The 21,930-nt window shown below is 40.6% G+C and overlaps 1 protein-coding gene across 2 annotated transcripts in view; it reads right to left on the bottom strand.

The window, feature by feature from the left end:
* rxraa (retinoid X receptor, alpha a) overlaps nucleotides 1-21,528 on the bottom strand; it is a gene marked incomplete at both ends in the record, with an annotated part of 109,950 nt that extends 88,422 nt beyond the window's left edge. For both annotated transcript variants that reach the window (XM_079256912.1, XM_079256913.1), the window contains one exon: nucleotides 21,501-21,528. In XM_079256912.1, the coding sequence (XP_079113038.1) occupies nucleotides 21,501-21,528 (28 nt within the window). The remainder of the gene's footprint in view (nucleotides 1-21,500) is intronic.
* Nucleotides 21,529-21,930: the final 402 nt, after the last annotated feature.

Genomic DNA, 21,930 nt, shown 5'->3' with positions numbered 1-21,930 from the left:
TAGTTTATGGGCTTCCTCTAATGGATCGCCGGTGGAGATTTCGCCAGTATCTTGCAGGATTCACCCTGGTCTGCACGGCTTCAATCTAAAGTCAAAACTGCTATTTTTAGCTTTGACTGATGTTTGCAATTGGATACAGTTCTGGCCTCGGTTCACGGCCACAGTTCTCCTTGATCACAGTTAACGTATTGGAACGATCAAAGAAAATTACCTCCGGCAGCAAAATTTTAAATAAAGCTTGGCTTCTTAGTGCAGAGATGACTGCTCTGTGGAGGGAAATCTAATGCATCAACCTGGCAGAGCAGAGATGCTGCGAGGTTTGGAGCAGCGCTACGACCTGTGTCCCACTCATTGCCTGCCTGGATCTAGGCGCACGCTTCCTGTTAGCCTGCTAAATTGACTCCACACGCCCACATTTCCATCTCTACAGAGTCTCCCATTAACCTCCTCCTCCCACGTCAGCCTAGTACATCTTCCACCCAAATACTGAGGATGTAAATATGAAAAGTACAAAACAAGTACAACCATACGCACCCCCTGCCTATTTTTTTCCTTTCATGAACAATATGTTCCATAACAACTCAAATTCACCGGTCAAGGCTGAAGTATGCCAAAGCCAAATCCTAACTAACTCTCACTATGTGCAGTAAAATGTAATGTTTTTATATTATTTGCGAATTTCTTTTCATAGAAGGTTTTTTACTCCTTCAGTGAAAATTTAAAGCTGAATTTCTTTCTGTCAAACTAAAGGAAATAAAGCAGCCATATGGTTGCATGTGCTGATGTTTTTGCCACTTTCTACTGAGCGGACTCGTGCCTCATCACTCCAGTAATCATATAAACTCACTTCTATGTGTGACGGATGTCTCAAGCTGCAATTTATTGCTACCTAGAGAGTGTCTGCTGTCTTCATCCTCCCCAGTGATTGCTTGAAATGGCTCTGCAACTTTTCTCTGGTTGGGAATTTACAAATTCCAGTTTATATATTGTTGCATTTTGTTCCCACTTGAAAACAGTTTCTAAGACTAAGGCACAGTCCAAGACCTAAGTTACTCTTGGTTGTTTCATTGTGGACAAATATCTATATTACGAGCACATTTCGGCTTCTTTGTTTATTATTGATTTTGGCACCTTTTTTTTTTTCTTTGTCCGGCATCATGACAGCAGATGGACCATCTTTCCTGTTTTGCTTAGCAAAGGGGAGCTGAATGGAAGATATAAGGTCTATTTTGATCTTTGATTATTGACCTTTACTTTGGATATTACTTAGTAAAGTTTTAAGGCTGATCACGGAATGCAGTGTGAATGCAGGAGAGGAAAAAGGAGACAGAGATATCAACAACTGTTCAACAAAAACAGAAAAAAACAGCTGCTACACTCAACAGCTGTGAGAAAACCAAAGCAGACAATCAAAGGGAGCACCTATGAAACCCAAACTTCAAAAAACACAAACAACAACGACGTAAATTACAACACCAGCAACAGGACTACAAAACTGTAAGTGAAGCTACTAGTATTAAACCGACACAAAAACACAGTGACAGTGGCTTTTAGCCTTTTTTTTAATTAAGTTTATTTATTTTTAATTAAGTCTTTTTAAACTAAATGGCATGTAAAAAATTCATAGTCTGATCTCTAAGTTTTATGTGCTGTTAGCATTTTGGAGGCTGCATAGAAATCTATTGGTATTATTTAATATAAAAAAATCCCCCTATGTGGGGTATGATTGAGATTCATGAATTTTTTTCATGAATGAGTCCAAATGGTGGTTCTGCAATGGACTGGCAACCGTTCCAGGGTGTACCTTGCCTCTTACCTGTTAATTGCTGGGACAAGCCACAGCTTCCCTGCGACCCTTAATTGGACAAAGTGGTAAAAAAATGTATGAATGAGTGGAAAGGGAAGAATCTGAGAAGGATCTAAAGGTCTGCTGTGATACCCTTTTTATCCAGAGACTCTCAATTATTACAAGAAAGAATGTGGTTTCATTTAGTCCTGCATTTTTCTTCTTAAAATCAAATCATGCGAGCATCACACATTTTCATAATTTTTTTCACTTTTGATCTTGATCATTTCAGACACCAGAAAACAAACAATACTCAAATAACTATGAGTCGTAGTGATGATGAAATATTGCATCTTGTTATTGAAGCTTGTTCTTCATATAATCCCTTCATGAAATAATGGCCTGGAAACCAATCTTGTGTGTTTTTAGAAAGGTTTCTTTAAAAATGACTTAGGCATTATTTGAAGATAAATAGAAAATAATAACAGATAAAGAAAGACCTTGCATATATATCATGGGAAGCAGTAGGAAGCCTGAGCCTGTTATGTTAATAATATAAAGTGGGACAGAATGCAAAACCTGACACAAAAACATCTGGCGCTGAATCCGTGCAGCATGGTTGTGCATTAAAAACCAGAGCGGGGATGAAAAACAATGAACTTCATTATCGAGCTGAATAAGACAGAGCACTAACAGGATGGCTTTAAAGACCGGGATTAAGTGCACTCTGTGGCTAAAATGCCTTTTTGAGTCAGAAACATTAAATATGAATAGGGGATTTCTAAAAAACCAGTAATGTTGATTCCAGTGTGTTCCATTAGGGAGTAGAGGAATTCAGAAAAGAAAATGGGGGGGGGGACGTGCCATAATCCAGTGCAGGACTTCATATCTACAGTAAACTGGTTGTAAAGTGCAACCCTCTAATTCCCCATCATTGTTTCACAAAAAAGGCCAAGGTCAACTCAGCTGTGCTTAAAAAGCAAAGACAAAGTCTGGAAAGCAGATTTTAGGTCAAATGGCAAAAAATGTCTCTCCAAGTCCCACGAGAACTTTACAACTTGCAAATATACTACAAACACAGAGTTTGTGAATAAAATGTTTCTAACTATGTCAAGCTTTCATGAAAACAAGGTTAGTATATGAATAATTAATAGACAAATACATTTTAGAGGAAAGTTTCAAAGTGTACAACGAGGACTGAATAGTGTTGGGCAGGATACCAGTTCAAACCAGAAAAGGGTTTTTATTTTAACTAGGATATGAATTTGTCTCATACTGGTTCAGTTTAAAAACTCTGATCGGGGACTATTTTCCCTGCTGAACCACTAACCTTGCAAAAAACCAGCAGCTGTGTTAATGCAGAAGCAGTAGAAATGATGGATCCAGAAGAAGGGCTTTTATCAACAACAACAACAACCAAGGCAAGGAGTGAGAACATCTTCACAATTCATATAGCAAAAAAAACCGACAATTCTCATTAATATTCTTGATTAATCTATATTTGATCATCCATATTTCCATCACTGGAAAATGTGACACCCAGTCATCCACAGAGAAAATTACAGTGAAACTATTATAACTTATTATAACAAAAACAAAAAAAGTCATTTTTCTAAGAATCAGGGCAGAGTAAAAGATTACTTTTTGGCTCCATTTCTGCCAAGATCCATCATTATTGTGACAACATGGAACTTACACTGTGATGATGCTCATTTTGATCCTGAGACCTTTGGATAAATTATTTAAATAGAATGACTAACATGTCAGCCGTACTTCTATAGATACAACCATATCTGGAATTTTATGAGAAATGTGATAATTTTTATTAACCTATTCCTCATAAAATAAACATATAAATGAATAAATAGTACACAGGGACACCATATTGGACCATCCATAAACATATTCTTGGAGATGATACAGATTTTCTGATATCTAAAAAAAGATCTAAATAATCCTGTGGTAAAGCTCTGGATTCGGCTCTCAAACTGCTCTTTGACTGCTCTTTATGCATGTTATGCAAAAATGATGAAATACTTCCAGGAACCAAACTCAATGATGTCTTGAAAAATCAGCAGTAAAATGATTCATAGCAAGAGAATGAATCCTGCAAATCCTGCAAAAGGGGTCAACTGCAAAAGTGTGTCATAACATGTGATCAATTTCAGTCTTGAAAACCTCCAAGTATTTCCACAAAGAAAAAAAAAGTCTTTCTGTGAGTTGTGAGTTCACAACTGCAATCATCTAGATAAGAGAAAATGCCACAATAATGACCAGATACAATTCATAATTTACTTTGAAATAAGCCCAGTATGGATGGAAAAAGTGTTGTAATGTCCGGGTTATATCATCCATTCATATGTGCCGTTAGGGAGGCGACACTGTTAACAGTTTGTATTGAAACAACACATGTTCGCAGAGCTTGCAGTGAAGTGTTGCAGCCTGAGAGAGCTGTGCTCTTCAGGAACAGATGCATACCATCCATTCCAAGAGGTGAGCGCGGCGTTCCACTGGTGGGTGTGCAAATAGAAACCGCCAAGATAAAGAGTCATGTTTTCATTTATTAGATCATGCCTGCAAATCCAGTCTCAAAATTCAAATTCTTTATTTTTGCAAAGAACACATAAAGCCTAAAAATGTCTATTTCCTAGTAAAGATATGAGACAGTCTGGGTTTTTACATCTGTCAGCAGGCAAGCTGCCAGGAATCAAGTCATTTGGTGTATCTGCTTAAAACAGAGACATTTTCTTTTACATATTCATATTCTTTACATATTACTAATATCAGTCTGACCAGATGAAAGTGTAAAACCAAAACTCGCCAGAATGAGCTGAATCATTCCCTGGAAACAGAATCAATTATTTCAGTTACTGCAGTGTCGTCTTATTGTGAGCAAGTTAAGAGTAGAATCTGAATGACTGGACTGATTTCTGAAAGAGAAATGATCCCGCACAAAGGCCTTGAGAGGTACAAACTAGCAGAAGGGATGTTTGATGAGATTAAAAGAGGCAAAACCATGTTGTTAACTCTGAGTCTGAGCTCAGACTGATCATTAAAGTGGTGTTTTCAATCACAATTAAACACTTGTTTGTATTGTAAAAGATTTAAAAGCAAGCCAACATGAAGGTAAGCAAAAGTAATAAGAGTAATGCTCAGAGTCTACGAAAGAATGAGGTGAAAAAAAAAGAGGAGAGACAGGCAGAGGGAGGCAAGGAAACTAGGTCAAGTCACATGACTGGGATCGACTGCAGGCAGGATTAAATATCCTACAGCATGTGGTCATTTACACAACAAATGTAGATTTCATTTTATGAATTATTTCGCTTCCACAGGGTCTACGGCTCGGGAGAGCGAGCACGATGCCGGGGTGTGCGCGCTGGCTGGACACGAGGCCTTTCAGCGTGAACAAAAACAGAGTGTTAAAAAGACTTGAGCGAGCTCTTCCCTCTGAGACAGGAAACAAAGCCAGAGCTTGAGATAGCATGAAAATGATCATAACAGGACGGGACACGGTTTCAGCATTAGACAGCTCCATTGTGACAGGCTAATGGCTGTAACATACACTGGCCATTATCCTGCTAAATGCAGAGGACAGTAAGATGTTAAGGAGAGAGAGAGAGCGCAAAAAGGACAGACATCATATATTTTAGCTCTTTACGAAGTGACAGCCGAAGCGTGCCATAATGCCCAAACCTTAGGGTGCGATGTAGAAATCTTCATGGTGTTGGTTAAATGTATGCAAAATGCATGGAATAGAGATAAATGTGGATACTGCGAAAAATATGAAGCTGTAAAATATGGCTACCCTGACTGATGCACTCTTACTGTGACTCAATGCTAGTTTGTGTGGAATATCAAATGAATGAGTGAGATGCATAAGTGCTGTAATGCAAGGTGACATGTCGTGGGAAGCCAAATGCCACTGCTGCTCCGTCAACCCCTTTCCCTGCTGCACCCAAATAGGAAACTACCCCTGCCAATCAAGCGCAGGACTGCAGGCTAAGCTGGTCATAAACTCAGTCAATCCCTGAAGCTCAGGATAACAAATACCAATCATTCATTCACAGCTGTGGTCAGTAGAGATGTACGTGTGCAGACGAGTGTGTAAGTATAAGTCATATAAAGGTGGTCGCTGGTATTGAGTGGGTTACTATCTGTCTTATATAGCACACTCTTATAAGGAGAACCCACCGCCCCCACCCGATGTGAGCCAATCAATACGATGGAACGCCAGTGATGAGCCAGACCAACACGTGGATCTTTTCTGCAATCGGTTTGACCCGTAGGCTTTCAGGGTCACAGGCTTAGCAAAATGCATTTCTATCAGAGTTTTAGAGGCCGCAAAAAAAAAAAAGGCAGGGAAAAGCAGTTGTTCTATCACTCAGAGGAAAATAACGCGACATGTGCAGGTTGGTAATACCGCAGAGTTCATAGGAAAGAAATGCTGGAGAACAGTCTCCAGGAACACTCACAATGCAAACTTTAACTTAATCTTAAGTTGTTTATTCAGTTAGATTTAGTTGTCAACAAATATCTGTTTAAAAAAGAGAATATTTGGTATTTCTTTTGTATTTCTTTACTTTGAAAAAAATACAAAGTAGTCAACAGAAAATCTCGCCCCCCCCCCAAAAAAAAGAATCCAGAAAAGGAATGTTGTTAATAAGCCTCTCTTAATTTTATGCAATCATTTTAGTCCAGTATCACTATTTATATCACAAATATTTAAGTCAAATATTACAAAGATCGGCTACACGGTGGCGCAGTGGTTAGCACTGTGGCCTCACAGCAAGAAGGTCACTGGTTCAATCCTTGGCTGGTTTGGTCAGTGGCCTTTCTGTGTGGAGTTTGCATGTTCTCCCCGTGTATGCGTGGGTTCTCTCCAGGTACTCTGGCTTCCTCCCACCATCCACAGACATGCATGATAGGTTAATTGGTCACTCTAAATTGCCCCTAGGAGTGAGTGTGAGCGTGAGTGTGGTTGTTCATCTCTCTGTGTGTGGCCCTGTGATGGACTGGCAAGCTGTCCAGGGTGTACCCTGCCTGTCACCCAAAGCCAGCTGGGATAGGCTCCAGCTTCCCCACGACCCTGAATTGGAATAAGCGGTTCAGAAAATGAATGAATGAATTACAAAGATCCTTCTTTGTGAGAAACTGCTGCTGAACATCCACCTAAAATAAGCTAAATCTCTACCGAAAAGGACTGACAATTTTTTTTTTTAAATAATGCACAAGTCAGCTGTCATGGGAGAGCCCATGCTCACTGCCAAAACCAAGCTCCAACTTCTGGTGGTTAAAAGTGAAGCCTAGTTAAGCCTAGTGCATAAAACTGCAGTTCCCCCTTCATCCGCTATACAGACTGCAATACAGAGGAAATCTCCATAGACTCCCATTTTAAAAAGACCAACTTCACAGCAGAAATAAACATGTTTACAGCCTGGTTCAAAAATCCATTTTTTGGTTTAATAGGTCAGGTTTACTGTGGGGGGAGTGAATCTTTTCCTAACTAGCCCGTTTAAAAGTAATTTCATCTCAAAATTCTGCATTTTTAGTGGAGAGTCATTTTGATTGACAGGTACCCGATCTCCCGCTTCAAGTCATAAGAATGCAAAACCACAGCAGTTTTTAGCCGGTTAACAACGTGACTTAGCTTTAGTCCGCTTATCTCCGTCAGCTGGTTAGCTCCTGTTATCTCCTGGTTAGGTTGGTAAGCTCTTAGCTGCAGAAAGCTCGGAGTTCGCTCAATGTCAATCATCCACCATGACGGTCACAGCCCCACCTCTTTGCCCATATTTGTATGGGCAAAGAGGTGTTGCAAGACGACAAGATGGCGAAGTTAGGAACCGCACACCGAGCTTCAATTCAGCTCTTCAGAAACCTATGGGTGACATCACGGTGGCTCCGACCATCTTTTTATATACAGTCTATGGCCAAAACCTAAAAGTTTGGACCAATCAGAATCTTAGCCTGTCAGTTGTGAGAGGCTGTTCACAGATCAGATTGGTTTAAGTTTGAAAGTAAGACTGAAGGTGATCAACCAATGCTTTACCAAATTACTTTTAAAAGCACCTGACCAATTCCACAGTGGGATTCTACATGTTTCTGTACCGCAAATCATCCAGCACACTGACTTAAATGACAAGTATGAATATCCACATCAATAACTACTTATCAGAATCCTCCAGTTGGGGACACAAGTTCTCCATCCATACACCATTAAACCAACATAAAAGTCCAGTTAAATCTGAGATTCTGGAAAATATTCCAGATATAGCAATGGATACATATGTATGTGTTGGTTTCATCCAACTGGTTTCCCATAGACACATGGGACACATTAAAACAATCATGCAAAATGCTTATTGAAGCCTCAGATATCTACATCAGGTGATCTTATAACAACTAATGTGAAGATCTGAACCTTTCTGTATCTCAACTGTAATGATTGTCTGTTCTTTCTTGTTGCCAACGTGATTGGCTGTTACCGCTGTTGCTATCTGTTGAAAGAGCTAGAGCTACTTGCAGTAAGCAGTGACAACTGTGGTTGCCTCTTCAGTCAGTCAGAAATTAGGACCAAAGAAATTGATTGTTAAATCATCTTTAAATGTGTTGGTGTAACGGACAAAAAATTTTCTCAACCTCTATTATGTCATTAAGAATGGTGATATGTCTATGGCCAAATAAACTTGTTACCTGAGCATCACTGTGTTTTATTGTCAGGTGACAGAACAAAAGATAGCAGGTAGTTCAGCAGGGAGAGGAGGAGATGCTGAAACTTTTTATTCCCCCAATCATTTATTCATTTTTATTTCTCTACCATTTATTCCAATTCAGGGTAAGTCTGATTTTATATTTACCTGGCCTTCACATCATATTGTACAGACAAAAACTTATTTCAACGTGTTTTTTTAATTAAAATGAGAATAATAATGCTTTTGTTGGATGAAAGAAGTATTTTTTTTATTTGCTTCCAAAACTCTAGTTCCCAACATAACTGCATTGTCGCTAGCAAATATAAAAAATAATTTCTTTTTGATCTTATCAGATATTTTAATGGCAGTAAAGTAAAATTCTTTGGCTAACCTCATGAGGTTTATGCAAAGGTTCACTGTGAATATTGTGAGTGAGAGCAGTGGCATTCAAGTGCATTAGAAGCAACAGCTGCAGCAATAAGAATCAGGTTTATTTTGATATGGTGGAGAGTTGCAGGTCGAAGGGTGAGGCACCTTTAGAGAGCTACAGAAATGCCACAGATGACATCACTGCACATCTACCTGCAGAAGATTTGATGGGGCAGTGAAGCATAAGGTTGCTCCGCAAATATAAAATCTGCCTTCCAGGTATAAAAAAAAAAAAATTCCCCTGAAAACCTCTTACCTCAAATAACAATTACTGACCAAGAGAGACAGACAGTCAGATCGACTTAGAGCTGAGCAGAGGTGCACGCTTTCAATAAAAGTAAGGTCTAAAGCAGCAAAGTTCATTTGGATCAAAGGATGAGCAAGTGGACGAGGAAGGGCGAGGTCACCCTGTAAGGGACATCTGCATACACAAGCTCGCCATACCTGCACAAACACCATCAATCCTCTTACAGAGGAAGCTCACGCTGGTCCAGGTTTTACATAATCTAACGCTACACACATACACTCCACTGTATCATCAACATCAGCATTCCTAGAAAGGAGTGCAAGTTGTCAGCTCAGCCAGGCAGAAAGATGTAGGCCAACTGCAGAACAGCACAGCAGGGGGAGGGAAAAAAAAAAAAAAAAAAGCTGTGTGTCCTTACAGCAGAGATGACCGACGGCGTGTTTGCTGCCTCGTGCTGACAAACACATAATGAAGGAAATCAGATCCTCACTGTAGAAGAAGAAAGAAAAAACAAGCTGGACAAGGAAAAAAAAAACCTGACAAATAATGCAAAAGTTCTTTCATGTCTTCCTTTTACACTCACTCGCTTACCTGTCCCCTTCTACTTTAGCACCTTTCTCTTCTCCTCCCTCCTCCATCACCCTCAACCCAGCCTCCTATCCTTCCTCCCTCTGATTGCCTGCCTGCCCCGCTCTTGCCTGTGCATACTGTGACTCTCAGGAGGGGCCTCGGCTCAGTGAGCCCATCAGAAGGAGAGGGTGATGCGCCTCTTTTGATCAGTGCAGTCGCTGCATTAGCATGTACACCTCTGTGCTCCCCTACCTGCCTGTCAGCGACCTGCGAGGAGCCTTCGCCCAGGTACGACAGAAGGCGTGTGGAGGCCTCTCTGAATCTTAATCACTAATGAATACAGGCTTGTCTCGCTGGTGATGAGAGAGAAAAACGCTTGTGATCTCGCAGAGGAGACACACAAAAGCCAAAAAGCCTCGCTGTGCATCTCTAATGTACTGTAAAGCAGGCGAGTGCAGCAGAGTGGAGTCTGCACCACATGAAAGAGGTAAAATGTGTCTCAAAGGTGGCATGTTTGAGTTTAAAATCAACTAAAAATGGCTTTCTTGCAAGTGTTTTTTTTTTTAAAAACATTTAGCTCATGTCTGGATGCCACTTAATTAGCCTGACCCTGCACAAAGGGAAGCTGGTCACATGGGCCCAATTTGCCCTGCTATAAAGTCTGCAAGGGCTCGGCGTACATTACGCCAGGAGTATTTACGTGCCTGCTGCAGTAAGGTAAGTCACTTTGAAGATGCAGAAAACAGGACGGAGAAGAAAGGAAAAAGGGAGGAAAAAGGGGGTAAAAAAAAAAAAAAAAAAAAAAGGGCAACTGAAATGAAAAGGAGGGGACCCTTAAATTCCAGGGAATTTTTCCAGATGTTGCACAAATATTCTGCTGAGGCAATCCAGATGTGCTCTCTCTGTTTATTTGCTCCTTCTGCTCACTGTTCCTCTGACTTTTTTCTTCTTTCTGCTTCTCCCTAAAGCGGCAAACATCACCATTCCCTGATAGAGCCTTTTTTTTTTTTTTTTTTTTTTTTTTTAAATGAAGGTTTAGTAGCCCCCAGGGCGCCTTCGCATCTACAAAGATCCTGTAATAAACATCCACTCTCATTCTCTACATCCAGTACGTAAGTGTGTGTCTGGGTGTGTGTGGGTGTGTGTGTCAGAGAAAGGAAGATTAGCTGCCTTGTTTTATCACTCTTTGGATCAATTAACAATTAACTCTGTTACTAACAATAGCTGCACTAATGAGAAAAAAAAAAATCCATCCACTGAATGAAGCAAGACCTAAATAAAAACAATATCCGTCCTGCTTCCTTTTGCAGCTCCACGCTGATCCGGTTTATGTTCCCCCTGCCTGGCGTTTTCCCCCTTGCGCTCCTCACCTCCAGACAAACACTGTCATGTCTGCTGGGAGCGCTCCTCTCCTACAGAGGGTGACCCAGCCACAACCTCTGACCTTAACTCTGGCAGACAGCCCCAGCGATTCTCAGCTCCTCCACCATGAACAGCTCCACATACATCGGGTCAGGAAATCAGCATGTTGGAACGTTCCTGTCAAAACGACTAGGGGGGAGTCGGGTTGTGCTCAGGTGCTGGACTGGGTTGGATAATAACTACTATATTCAGCTTCCACGTAACAACTGCAATGACAATAACAGCAGTTGTAGTTTGACACTCCCAGTATGATCCCCTTGATCGCTAATGGTTTGGATCAGACGTTGCTATTTAAAAAATTACAAGTAGTAGCTGATCTGAAGAGAACTTGTAAAGCGAGCTCAAAGATTAGGATCTGTCCTATTTAACTGTCGGCCATCTCCTGTTTCCCGTCCTGGGCGAACAGAAGAAAGCCTCCTAAACGTGACACTTGAACTTGTCGGAGCCGTTTGTACATGCTGTCAGCGCTCTGGTATGTGGAACGCTGATGACAAAGACATGAGCAGCACCTGCACGCCTGCCTGTCTCCGTCCGTCTAGTAAAGCTGGCTGTTCGACTTTCTTCTCTTAAACGGCAAAGAACGATGTTGAAATTAGATTCCAGTGTAAAACGACTGATAAATCATTAAGCTACTTTCTCATTGCTGACATAATGATGTTTTTTCACCGTGATACACACGTCAACTTATTATACAGTATTTAACACAACCTTTTTTCTTTAACAAAAAAAAAGAAAAGAAGAGGGGCTCTGTTAAATAAATTAAATAAAGAAATCATCCATCTGGTCTCATTGTGGTCTTTGAATTTATATTGGTCCTGTTTACTATGTCTGTTTGATATTATGTGGCTTTGTTTTGTATTAAATAGCTTTATTCTACAGTTTTTACTGCGAGCCCTGTCAGCAAAGTGAATTTCCCTTATGGGACAATAAAAAGTTTAAATAAATTACAGTGCATTCATTGAAATCTGTGGGCAGAAAAACAGGAAGGGAGTCAGCCATCTCACTAGCAGAAGGCAAAAGTAAAGATTGAAAAGAAATAAAACATATTTAAAAAGTAATATGACTGGAGGAAAAACAAAAAACACACATAAAAAAATCTCTAGTGCGAGAATTGCCGTTGAGTTGTTTTTCCAGATAGACAGCCCCCCCACCCCCCCCCCCCTACTTTTAACACCTTTCACCTTCCTGCCGTTGAGAACATTCCTGAAACCAGACGGTCGCAGCAAGGTGTTTTACCATAGGTGACAAAGCCCTCCAGACTTCTGCATATGTGCACATGTGTGTTAGTGTGTGTGCGCTTAAATACAGGTGTGTGTGTGTGTGTGAGGCCGAGAGGCCACTGTCTGGGCGGATGTATGAACACGTTAGACCTGTAGGCGTCAACAAACAGCTAATCGCTCTTTCACTCCTGCAGGCAGAGCAGAAACCCACAGAGGAACTCTGTTATCTCACATGTGATCTTTCTCTCTTTTTTCTCATGCATGGCAATTTGTGAAAATCCTAAGAAAGCTACAACTCCTTACGTGTGTGTATCCAGCTCTGGGTTGACCTTATGCATCTGCTAATACCAACCCTTATCCTCCATCTCACCAGTAATCCAGAGTTTTTTCGTAGCTCCTGTAATGGATCTTCTGTTTATCGTAATTGTAGTCACAGCCTTTACCCTCGCAGGCTGGTCTGAAACGCTTTACGCAAGCTGAAAATAAATCCAGCTGTTTCATCGTAAAGGACAGAAGAAGTAGCAGAAAACTTTTCGAAGAGAAGGATGTAGAAATTCACCCACTTGACTTCAGCTTTAACTTTCCGAAAAGCCAGTAAAACAGGATGAAGAATGGTAAAACACACACAGGATATTTTGTTGAGCTAAACAACACAAGGGAAGCTGATGAAAATGTGCCGAGCTGGTGTCAAAAATAAAACTATATGGTTTCCTTACACACACACACACACATACACACACAGGGCACAACTATAGCAGGAACTAGAGTAAAGATTACAACTGTAAAAAGTTATGAGTGTAGTAAATTTAATGACTGTCTGGCACATTTATTATTAAAAAAAAAAGTCAGAGTACTGCAATTTAAGGCTTGATGACAACAACAAGGCCTAAAAACGATTTCTTTATACCAATTTTTATTTCATAAAAATGGAAAATGACGGAATGGGATGCATAAAATGTTTTTAATAACTATTTATCCAGACAATTTCTTTCAAAGTTGTAAGCTTTGCAATTTTTCTCTAAGATTGTGAAAATATTTTTTTCATTGAATTTATTTTTTCAAAGAAACAAGAGCATCCACAGGAAAAGGACCACAAGACAACCATGACTTATAACTACAGCGTGGATTTATCATTAGTAAAAGGTAATCTGCAGAATGGCTAAATGACCAAAACATTGTTTCTTAATGATTTTTCAAACACATTTTCATCTTGATATCTCACTTGGGGAACCAGGAATACAGTAATCTGACCAAAAACAGCTAACAAAAATCAAATAAAATAAAATAAAAATAAAAACAAAATACAATTTTTAAAAAAAAATTTTTTTAAGGAAGACTGATTTAAAAAATGCAAAAGTTTGCTCAAATTGGAAATCTCCATCCTTTATTTCCGTGAGCGTTAAAATGTTTCATAACCCCAGACTTTTCCCAACTACAACAAGAATAAGTAAAAGTTTTAAGGTACTTTTGGCTCAGTAAAAAAAACAAAAACAAAAAAAAACTTTATGTAATTTCTACAAGTTGAACATGGGAAGAGCATAACCACAGAGAGATGAGTTACTGGCTATTTCAACTGAGTGTCCAGGGACCATCGTGCCTCATTCCATCTAGGTCTAATTCAAATCATGACCATTCCCATGTAGGTTAATTCTGCAGGTATGAAAGCCAATCAGTGTGTTCAAAGCATGCATAACTCTTTTCCCCAGAAGAAGAAATGGTCAAATTTCAACTTAGGGCAAGGATTGGTCTAGTACCTGAAAGTGAGACAGGTTTTTTTGGAAGTACATCTTGTTTCCATGGAAGTGTACATACCCCTCCCCCCTGGCCTCTTCATTCATTCATTCATTCCTCAAAGAAATGGCTGTACCAGCTGTATTTGTATGAAATATAAATAATTAATTTGTAACAAATATAAACAAGGCATTGAAATAAAAAAGCCAAATTAGTTGTTTTATTGTGTAAGCTGTAGTAAATCACATTTTTAAAAAAAAGTTATAGAAGTTACTGATCAAAGCTGCACCATGCTAAAATGAAAACAACAATAACTGATAGTTTATTGTTGTTTATTGCTCATAATTTACTACCCACAGAACAAGATAAACATTTCCTTTGCAGTCACTGAAAAGTCAGACCGAGAATGATGAACTACAATCATGGTGCAATGACATGGAAACATTTCGACTTTGCAAGACACCACATGAAACAAACCACTGCTCTGATTCCAAGTATTTTAACTAAAACAACAGCACAAGTTGTGAAACAGAAGCTGACAGTGGAAACGGTGAGCTTCATGAGCTGCCTCACACTTCACCCACAATGTCCAGAATGGGAGCTGATAGGCTGAACTTATGAATGCACTGGTATTTCATGTTAAGAGAAGGAAGGAATCTCAAGTCTAAGCGATAAAGATGCATATATTACAACACATTTTTGTAAAAGTTTCTGCATACGTTGCCTTCTGCTGGTGCTTTGTTCTATCTGAAAGGATCTTAATCTACAAAACGCATAATATGTACGATCTAGGAAGACCGTAACTTATGAAATGGAAGCCTGTCCTGTTATCTGATGTGGAAGCCAGAAATGCATCATCCTGAAGACTGCAGCAGATAGAAACCAAGCAGCTTGATATCGGCGCCGAGGTTACACGCTAGCATCAGTGATGGTATGTGGGCGAAATAGTCCACATGGCACAGACATCTGTTAAACGGCACAAAATTTAAAGCAACGACCACCTCCAAACAGTTTTGTTTATAAATCGGGTGTCATTTCCTTCTGCATGTCAATGTCAAACCACATTCTGCTCATATCGCCAAATCGTTGCTGTGCAGGAAGGACTGTCGATCTTTCATCAACTTGCCTGCAGCCCAAGATTGCGATCAACTGAAAACATTGTTTATTATAAAACTATAAAAAGAAAAAAAAAACACTTCTCATCTACAGAAACGGCAGCAACTAATCTCCTCAGACAGAAGAGGTGATGCAATACGGTCATAAACACAGTCATTTCTTTAAATGTGTTACATCGCATTCAAAATAAGCAACATCCTTTGAAATAAATGCTCAGTTTCAGCGTTGATATTTTGTATATTTAGTCTCAGGAGTTACACTACGGGACTTAATTCATATGTAAATCATTTCAAAGCACCTTTTCCTCAACATGAGAGGTCAAGATATGCATGGATGCATGAATAATTGTCACTTTGTGGTGCCGCAACTACCTGCCACCTTCTGCCACCACCCCAATGCTCATCTATTTCCACACAGTCACACATGCAGACACAGATCATAACCAAGGTGTTTTGCATGCTGTGGGATTTCTGTGCCCAACAGTGCGTGAATGCCTGTCTCCACCCCCCTCCCCCCTTCACTTCGGCATCTGGCAGGGTGACAGACAATCGTAACAGCAGTGGTGGCGGGTAGAAAAGAAGGGTGTGGGACACCCTGGGACAGCTTCTCTAACTGTTTGTGACCTCAAAAAGAAGCTGTGATGCAGCAGCATCTTAATTACCTCACTCTGTTTCTGAAGTGTTCATGCACACTCACACACACACACACACACACACACACACACACACACACACACCTTGCATGTTTAAAAAGAAAGAAAAAAATAGAAAGAAAGAAATAGTTTGATCAAAAATAACCTCATTTCTCTTTCTTGAGCAGGAGAGAAGCAAACATAGCATTTTAGCTTTTGATCCCATTACACACTAATTTCCCCCAATGATTAAAACACACATCATGCCTGTTAAACACTACACAGTAGCCCGATTTGACTTGTGTCACAAATCATCTGGATGCAAAAATAAAAACATGCACAAACAAACAACTAATCATTCTCATTTGGGCCAATTAGCGTGGAGAAATAATGTGAGCATGAAGAAACATAATGCCACGAAGGGGCATAACGTATCGGTGATTCACTTGATTTGTCATCCCTGCCAAGCAAATCCCCATTAAAGCCGTGTGCTTGTAACATAATTAATAAATACATCATAGCTGCCAAAAAAGCAAAAAAACTATATTACTTGTTTTTGCTTTTCTGTACACAAACATGAAGCTGAGAGGTGAGGAGTTAATCCCCTGACTTTAGCAACCCAAATGTGCAGCTTGCGTTGCATCTCTGTTCTCCTCATGTATACTGCACGCGCTCACTGATGTGTTTGTTCATACATTCATCAGTCAGCAAGATTAATTAAAACGCCAACATGCAGGACTTCAAATTTGGAGGCCAAGAGCTTTTTATTTTTATAGACCTAGGTGGAGGATGCATGCACTACAGGTGCCCTTTTGAGTTTCTTTCTCTTTCAGTGTGCATCGACCGTCTCAGACGTTTTTATTCTGTGATGCACGCAGAACAGAGCAGGGGAGGGGAGGGAGTTCTGGCTCGAGTAGGACGAGCCGACCTTCCTCTCAATACGAATTATGAGTGTGATCTGGCCAAATCCCCACAGAGACTACGTTTCCACTTCAAAAGAGTGTCTTGTACGCACCCTGAATAATGCCAGCCCACAGAAAAGCCATTCAGACACTCGGAGGACCTGCAATAAAACCCTGAAACCAGAAGTGCTTCAGATGATTCCAGTACTGAGCGAGGAAGGCGCTCACAGCAACAATGAGCTCCTGTGCAACAGACCGCTTAATGCAAGCTTCGGCCAGAAGAGCTAAATATGAAGACATCACCTTTAAATTTAGGATCTTATGGTCTTTTTTTTTTTTTTTTTTTTTTTTAATGATTAAACTCACCTTAAAACCATCCCTGGAACCGAAAGACTGAGAAAACTTAACGATAGAAACAGAGAAAAACATCAAAAGACTCAAAAGTGACTTTTTAAAAAACAGTTTAAACAGACTGAACGCCGAAGGCAAATTCCTAAAATGATCGAGCGCTGGAGGAGCAAAGGTCAAGGTCTGAGGTGCAGAGTTCAGTCTGGCCGTTATCAATAAAGACCTCCTGCGAGCGAGCGGCTCCTTGCACAAATAATTAACGAGCCCTTGAGTCATTTCAGCATTCGTGCATCAGAAAGCCTCGGAGCACTTTCTGATTCGTACTATGTTTAGAACATAAACAAGTGTGGGCCGCGGTGGAGAGACGAGACGGGATGACAGACTAAAATATGCATCGTTTTATCTGCAGCCAAAGCGGCTTTTTTTTTTTTCTTAGTCATGGGATATAATTAATGCCTCATACTGATAAGGCTCCATATTCCATGAAGAAAACACACAATGGTTGACGCAGCTTTGACCACCTTATGCTTCAATTTGGACAACGGCCTGGGTGAGGGGTGGGAAAGTGGAGGGTGGGCACACAGAAGGCGAGCAAATTTTCTTTGATTTGCTTAAGATAAAGGCCTCATGGGTGAGATTGAGAGGGAGGGGGTAAAAAGAGGGAGAGAGCTGTCACTTTAAGCCATTAAGTCTCGCTATAAAACTGCTCCAATAAAAATGACAGCTGCAGGCCCTTTTCTCAAAAGGGGAGCAAAAGCATCACATCAGGAACACAAAACTGGACGGCCGTAAAAGACAAACTTGGCCAAATGCTTTTGGCAGTGTAATTCCACCAGGCCCACTCCCACCACACACACCTCCCAGCAGACACACAAGCTCTCCCAGTATTACCTTTGTTCCTGAGTTACTACCAGAGGAGGAATGTAGCCCTTGCTACCACCACCCCCTACCCAGTTTAGACACACACACACACACACACCACCATCTCACTTTCTCATCAAAGACCATGAACTTCAGAGGCTTTAGGAGTCAGTTTTTGTGACTTTGCATGATTGGAGCATCTTATATTCCGATGTGCAGAACAGTGAAGTTTTGCTAAAAGTGATGCACATTTTGCAGGTATTATGAAACACACTACCTGGACATGACTTGTGTCCACCAGTTTTTACTTGCAGGCGCTGCTCTTTAGAGGTCTGTTCACAGAACTTTACTCGTGTTTAGGTCTACAAGTCTTTAGCTCCTCAACGTGATACAGTCCACTGTAGATCTTTTGGTACACTTTGCATCTATTCTTACCTTCACCACTGAGCTATTCCCTGTTCATCTCCATGTTTAATAACTAGAGATTTTATTGAGTTCTTCATAGTTTTTTTTTTCTTTTCTGTACCTTTTCATCAATGGCATAGCTGCAACACACAAGCATGATCAGCTCTATCTTCCTGAATGTCTTTTATAGCCAGAAGCGTTTTGAATTTGTGCTCTTTTTTTTGGCATTTCTGATCTTAACTTTCATTCCTGTTTACTTTCCCTAATCACACTACGAACTGAGGAAAGAGCTCAAGGAAAAGTCTTTTGTTGTTGTTGTTTCCACAGCTGATTTTCCAATAATCAGCAGGTATAATCTACAGGAAGACAGGCAGCTGAACAGTGGAGGACAGTTTGGGATTTTCATTAACTTGCTGTTCCTAAATCCCAACTGAGTGTACAACAATACTACCTCTGAGGGTACCACCCAAGTAACAATCCTTTGCACCTCTCAAAGACATAACTGTGTACTTTATCTGTGCTTTTATCTTTGTCTAGTATGCCTTTCCCTTTTATTTACCTCCACTCTAAAATCCTTATGACCGATCTTTAATTTCATGTCTTTGAGTTCAGTTTTTCTTTTGCTATTTCACTTTATATATGTATAAATAGCCCTGCGATGGACTGGCGAGCTGTCCAGGGTGTACCCCGCCTTTCGCCCAAAGACTGCTGGGATAGGCTCCAGCTTCCCCGCGACCCTTCATTGGACTAAGCCATTAGGATAATGAATGAATGAATGAATGAATGAATGAATGAATGATATCTATAAATAAAGTTAAGCCTGCATGCATAAAGATGAATTGCATTCTCATTAAAAATCTATCCAGTGGACTTAATTTCTCCTCTTTTTAAAAAGAAAAAGGAAACAAACACCGAGTCAAAAAAGTAAAAGAATACAGCTGTATGCACTATTCCTCTTAATTCAGTTTTTCCACATTTTAAAGTCTTAGAATCATACTGCAAAACAACCTCTATCCCCAGACTCATGATTTCAATATGAAAAAAAAAAAATAATTAATTAAATGTCAAGAGGCAAAGCATTCCACAGTTGAAATTTCATTAAAAAGAAAAAAAGCCATCTTTGTGATCATATTTTTTGCCATAAAGTTGTGCAGCCCCACAGAAAAATATCCATATTTACAGACCAAAGTGACTTCAGAAATGCTTGTGAGCTCAGCTGTGTTCGGCCGCTCTCCTTCCCCTTCACAATGTTTATTCTGCTGACAGGCTGTCATGATCATCCCCATAATGCTTTGACTAAAGGACATATTCTCCTTTCAATGTCATCCCTCCAGTCCTCACAGCCTAATGTCAGATATGAAAGGGGTAGGGAGAGGGGGGGGTTTATGAGGGGGGGGGGGGGGTTGATGGCGGGATCAGGCAGCACATCAAGCTTACAGTGCTGAATATATGGTGCCAAATAGAGGTGCCGTCATCACAGCCAACAACCAATCTATAAGTGTAAAATGTGTTCAGTCATCTCAAACAGATGCATGTTGGGATTTATAATGCGCAAAGACATTCGATAATTACACTGACTAAGCGTAAAATCAATAAATCCAAGGTCTTTGCAAATGGTGGTGTCCTTCAGATGGAGCTCCTCCAATTATCAACTGGTGCTCAAGTGAAAGTTTCAATACAAATGGTAAATTACAGAAGGGTCTTGTAGATAACGCCGGACCCAACACTGATGGATAAGAGTGAAGCCTTACATCCAACAGAGGCTGTCAGAGAAGACTTTGCAGTTGAACCTCATTGAGCATTGGACACACCACACATTGTGCACCTGTAATAACAGCCTGTGCAGCACATGGCGGTTTAGCGTATTTCTGGGAAGCCACATAAAGGGTATTGTGGCGACAGTGTCAGAGAGCAGAGAGCCTGTAACTAAAGAAAGGTTCCCAGCCTATACAAGGTCCCCACAGAATCTCCTCTGACACACATCTTCAGCTGCATGTACGCTCAAAGTCCAACGTGACGGCCTCATGAAAAAGCAGCAGACGCAATAACGGGGCTCACCTACCAGCCTCTGCTCATCTCTGCTGCAGGAAGGGAGGACAAGGGTCCACTCTGCTAAACAAACTTACAGTAGCATTTTACATTAATGATTAACAGAGCAGCACGCATGTCTGTGTGTTTAAGCTCATAACTCCAATTTTTGAAGCCCAATTTTCACAAAACAGATATGACCTTTGATTTAAAAACCAGGATCAAACATTAAAAGCTTAATATTTCTATTTTAGCAGTCCTTCTCCACAAAAATAGTCCCAAAAATAAACTCTAGAGAGCAAGGCACTTATCCAAATCTGAGCACAGACTTTGCTTAATGAGTCAAGTAGCTTAGTTTGAGGTCAGTTTTAAGTTGAATTAACAAGCTGTGAGCTTGGAAATTAAATCACGTGGAAGGTATAGACCTAAAGCTTAAAGTTTTCTAGTGTCCAGATAAAGAAAAAAACACGATACTCATAACGAATATGGCATTTACTAACTGATAATAACAAAAAAAAAAAAAAAAAAAGTTACACTGGATCGATGGTGTATGCTTAAACTCTTTCTGCTGTGGGGTTTAAATTTCGCGAGTGAGCGAAGATAACCCACGGATACGAAGCTTAACCTTTGTTTCTTTTTCTGTTAAAAATAACAAAAAATAGCTAAATAAGCCAACAGTTTGTGTAGTTAAATGGTAACACTTGAAGAGGAAAAAGTTGGACCTGGTACGTTTCAACGCAGCGCACGCGACGTCTGCGCGCGGCAGAGCTCGAGCGATGTAGCTCCGTATCAAAGTGAAATGTCATCAGCTCATATGGCAACATTAGGCATTCAACACAGGGGAGCACGCGCCTGCTTTTGTACGGGACATTTTCTTCTCAAAGTCTTTGTCTGTAAACAACAACAACAAAAAAAGTAGACTAAAGCAGGGTGTCAACGGCTACAAAAACGTGTGTTTGCCAACTCGCTGCACGCGCTGTCAAAAAAAAAAAAAGACAAGAAATAACGCAGCGCGAGGACACCCTTCAAGCGCGAGCCTATACCGACAAAAGTGCTATCAAAACCAAGCTCGTTCATAACAAGGCAAGGCTCTGTCACTAAGCAAACAAACTTACCCAATGACAGGAACGGTTTGGTTTCCATGTCTGAGTCGGAGGTTAGCTCATGCCAGCTGAGACGACCGCGTTCGGGAGTTTTTTCTTCTTTTTCTTTTCTTTTTCCCCCCCTCCTGTCTCAGGCGGCTGCTCGAGCAAAGTAAGCCGGACCAGGGTTCCGCTGTTGTTGTTGCTGCTGCTGCTGTGGACCTTCCTCCTGAAGCAGACGAGACTTGGCTCTGAGCGGTAAAAGTGACAGGTCGATGTCTGATAGTATCAGAAGATAACCTAATGTTTCTGCCTGTTTGCTCACTCAGCTGCTGCGCTCTCACTCTTCTCCTCTCTCCCTCTCGTGCTCGGTTGTACAACAACTCCAACTACTGGAACAGTACAGCAGAAGGGACCTGTGCAGGGGTACTCCCACCAACGTAGACCAGACTGCAGCGACACG

This window comes from Telmatherina bonti, assembly GCF_933228915.1.
Source record: "Telmatherina bonti genome assembly, chromosome: 17".
Taxonomy (NCBI): Eukaryota; Metazoa; Chordata; class Actinopteri; order Atheriniformes; family Telmatherinidae; genus Telmatherina; species Telmatherina bonti.
The sequence above is the reverse complement of the archived record's forward strand: the minus strand, read 5'-3'. Positions and strand labels throughout refer to the sequence as shown.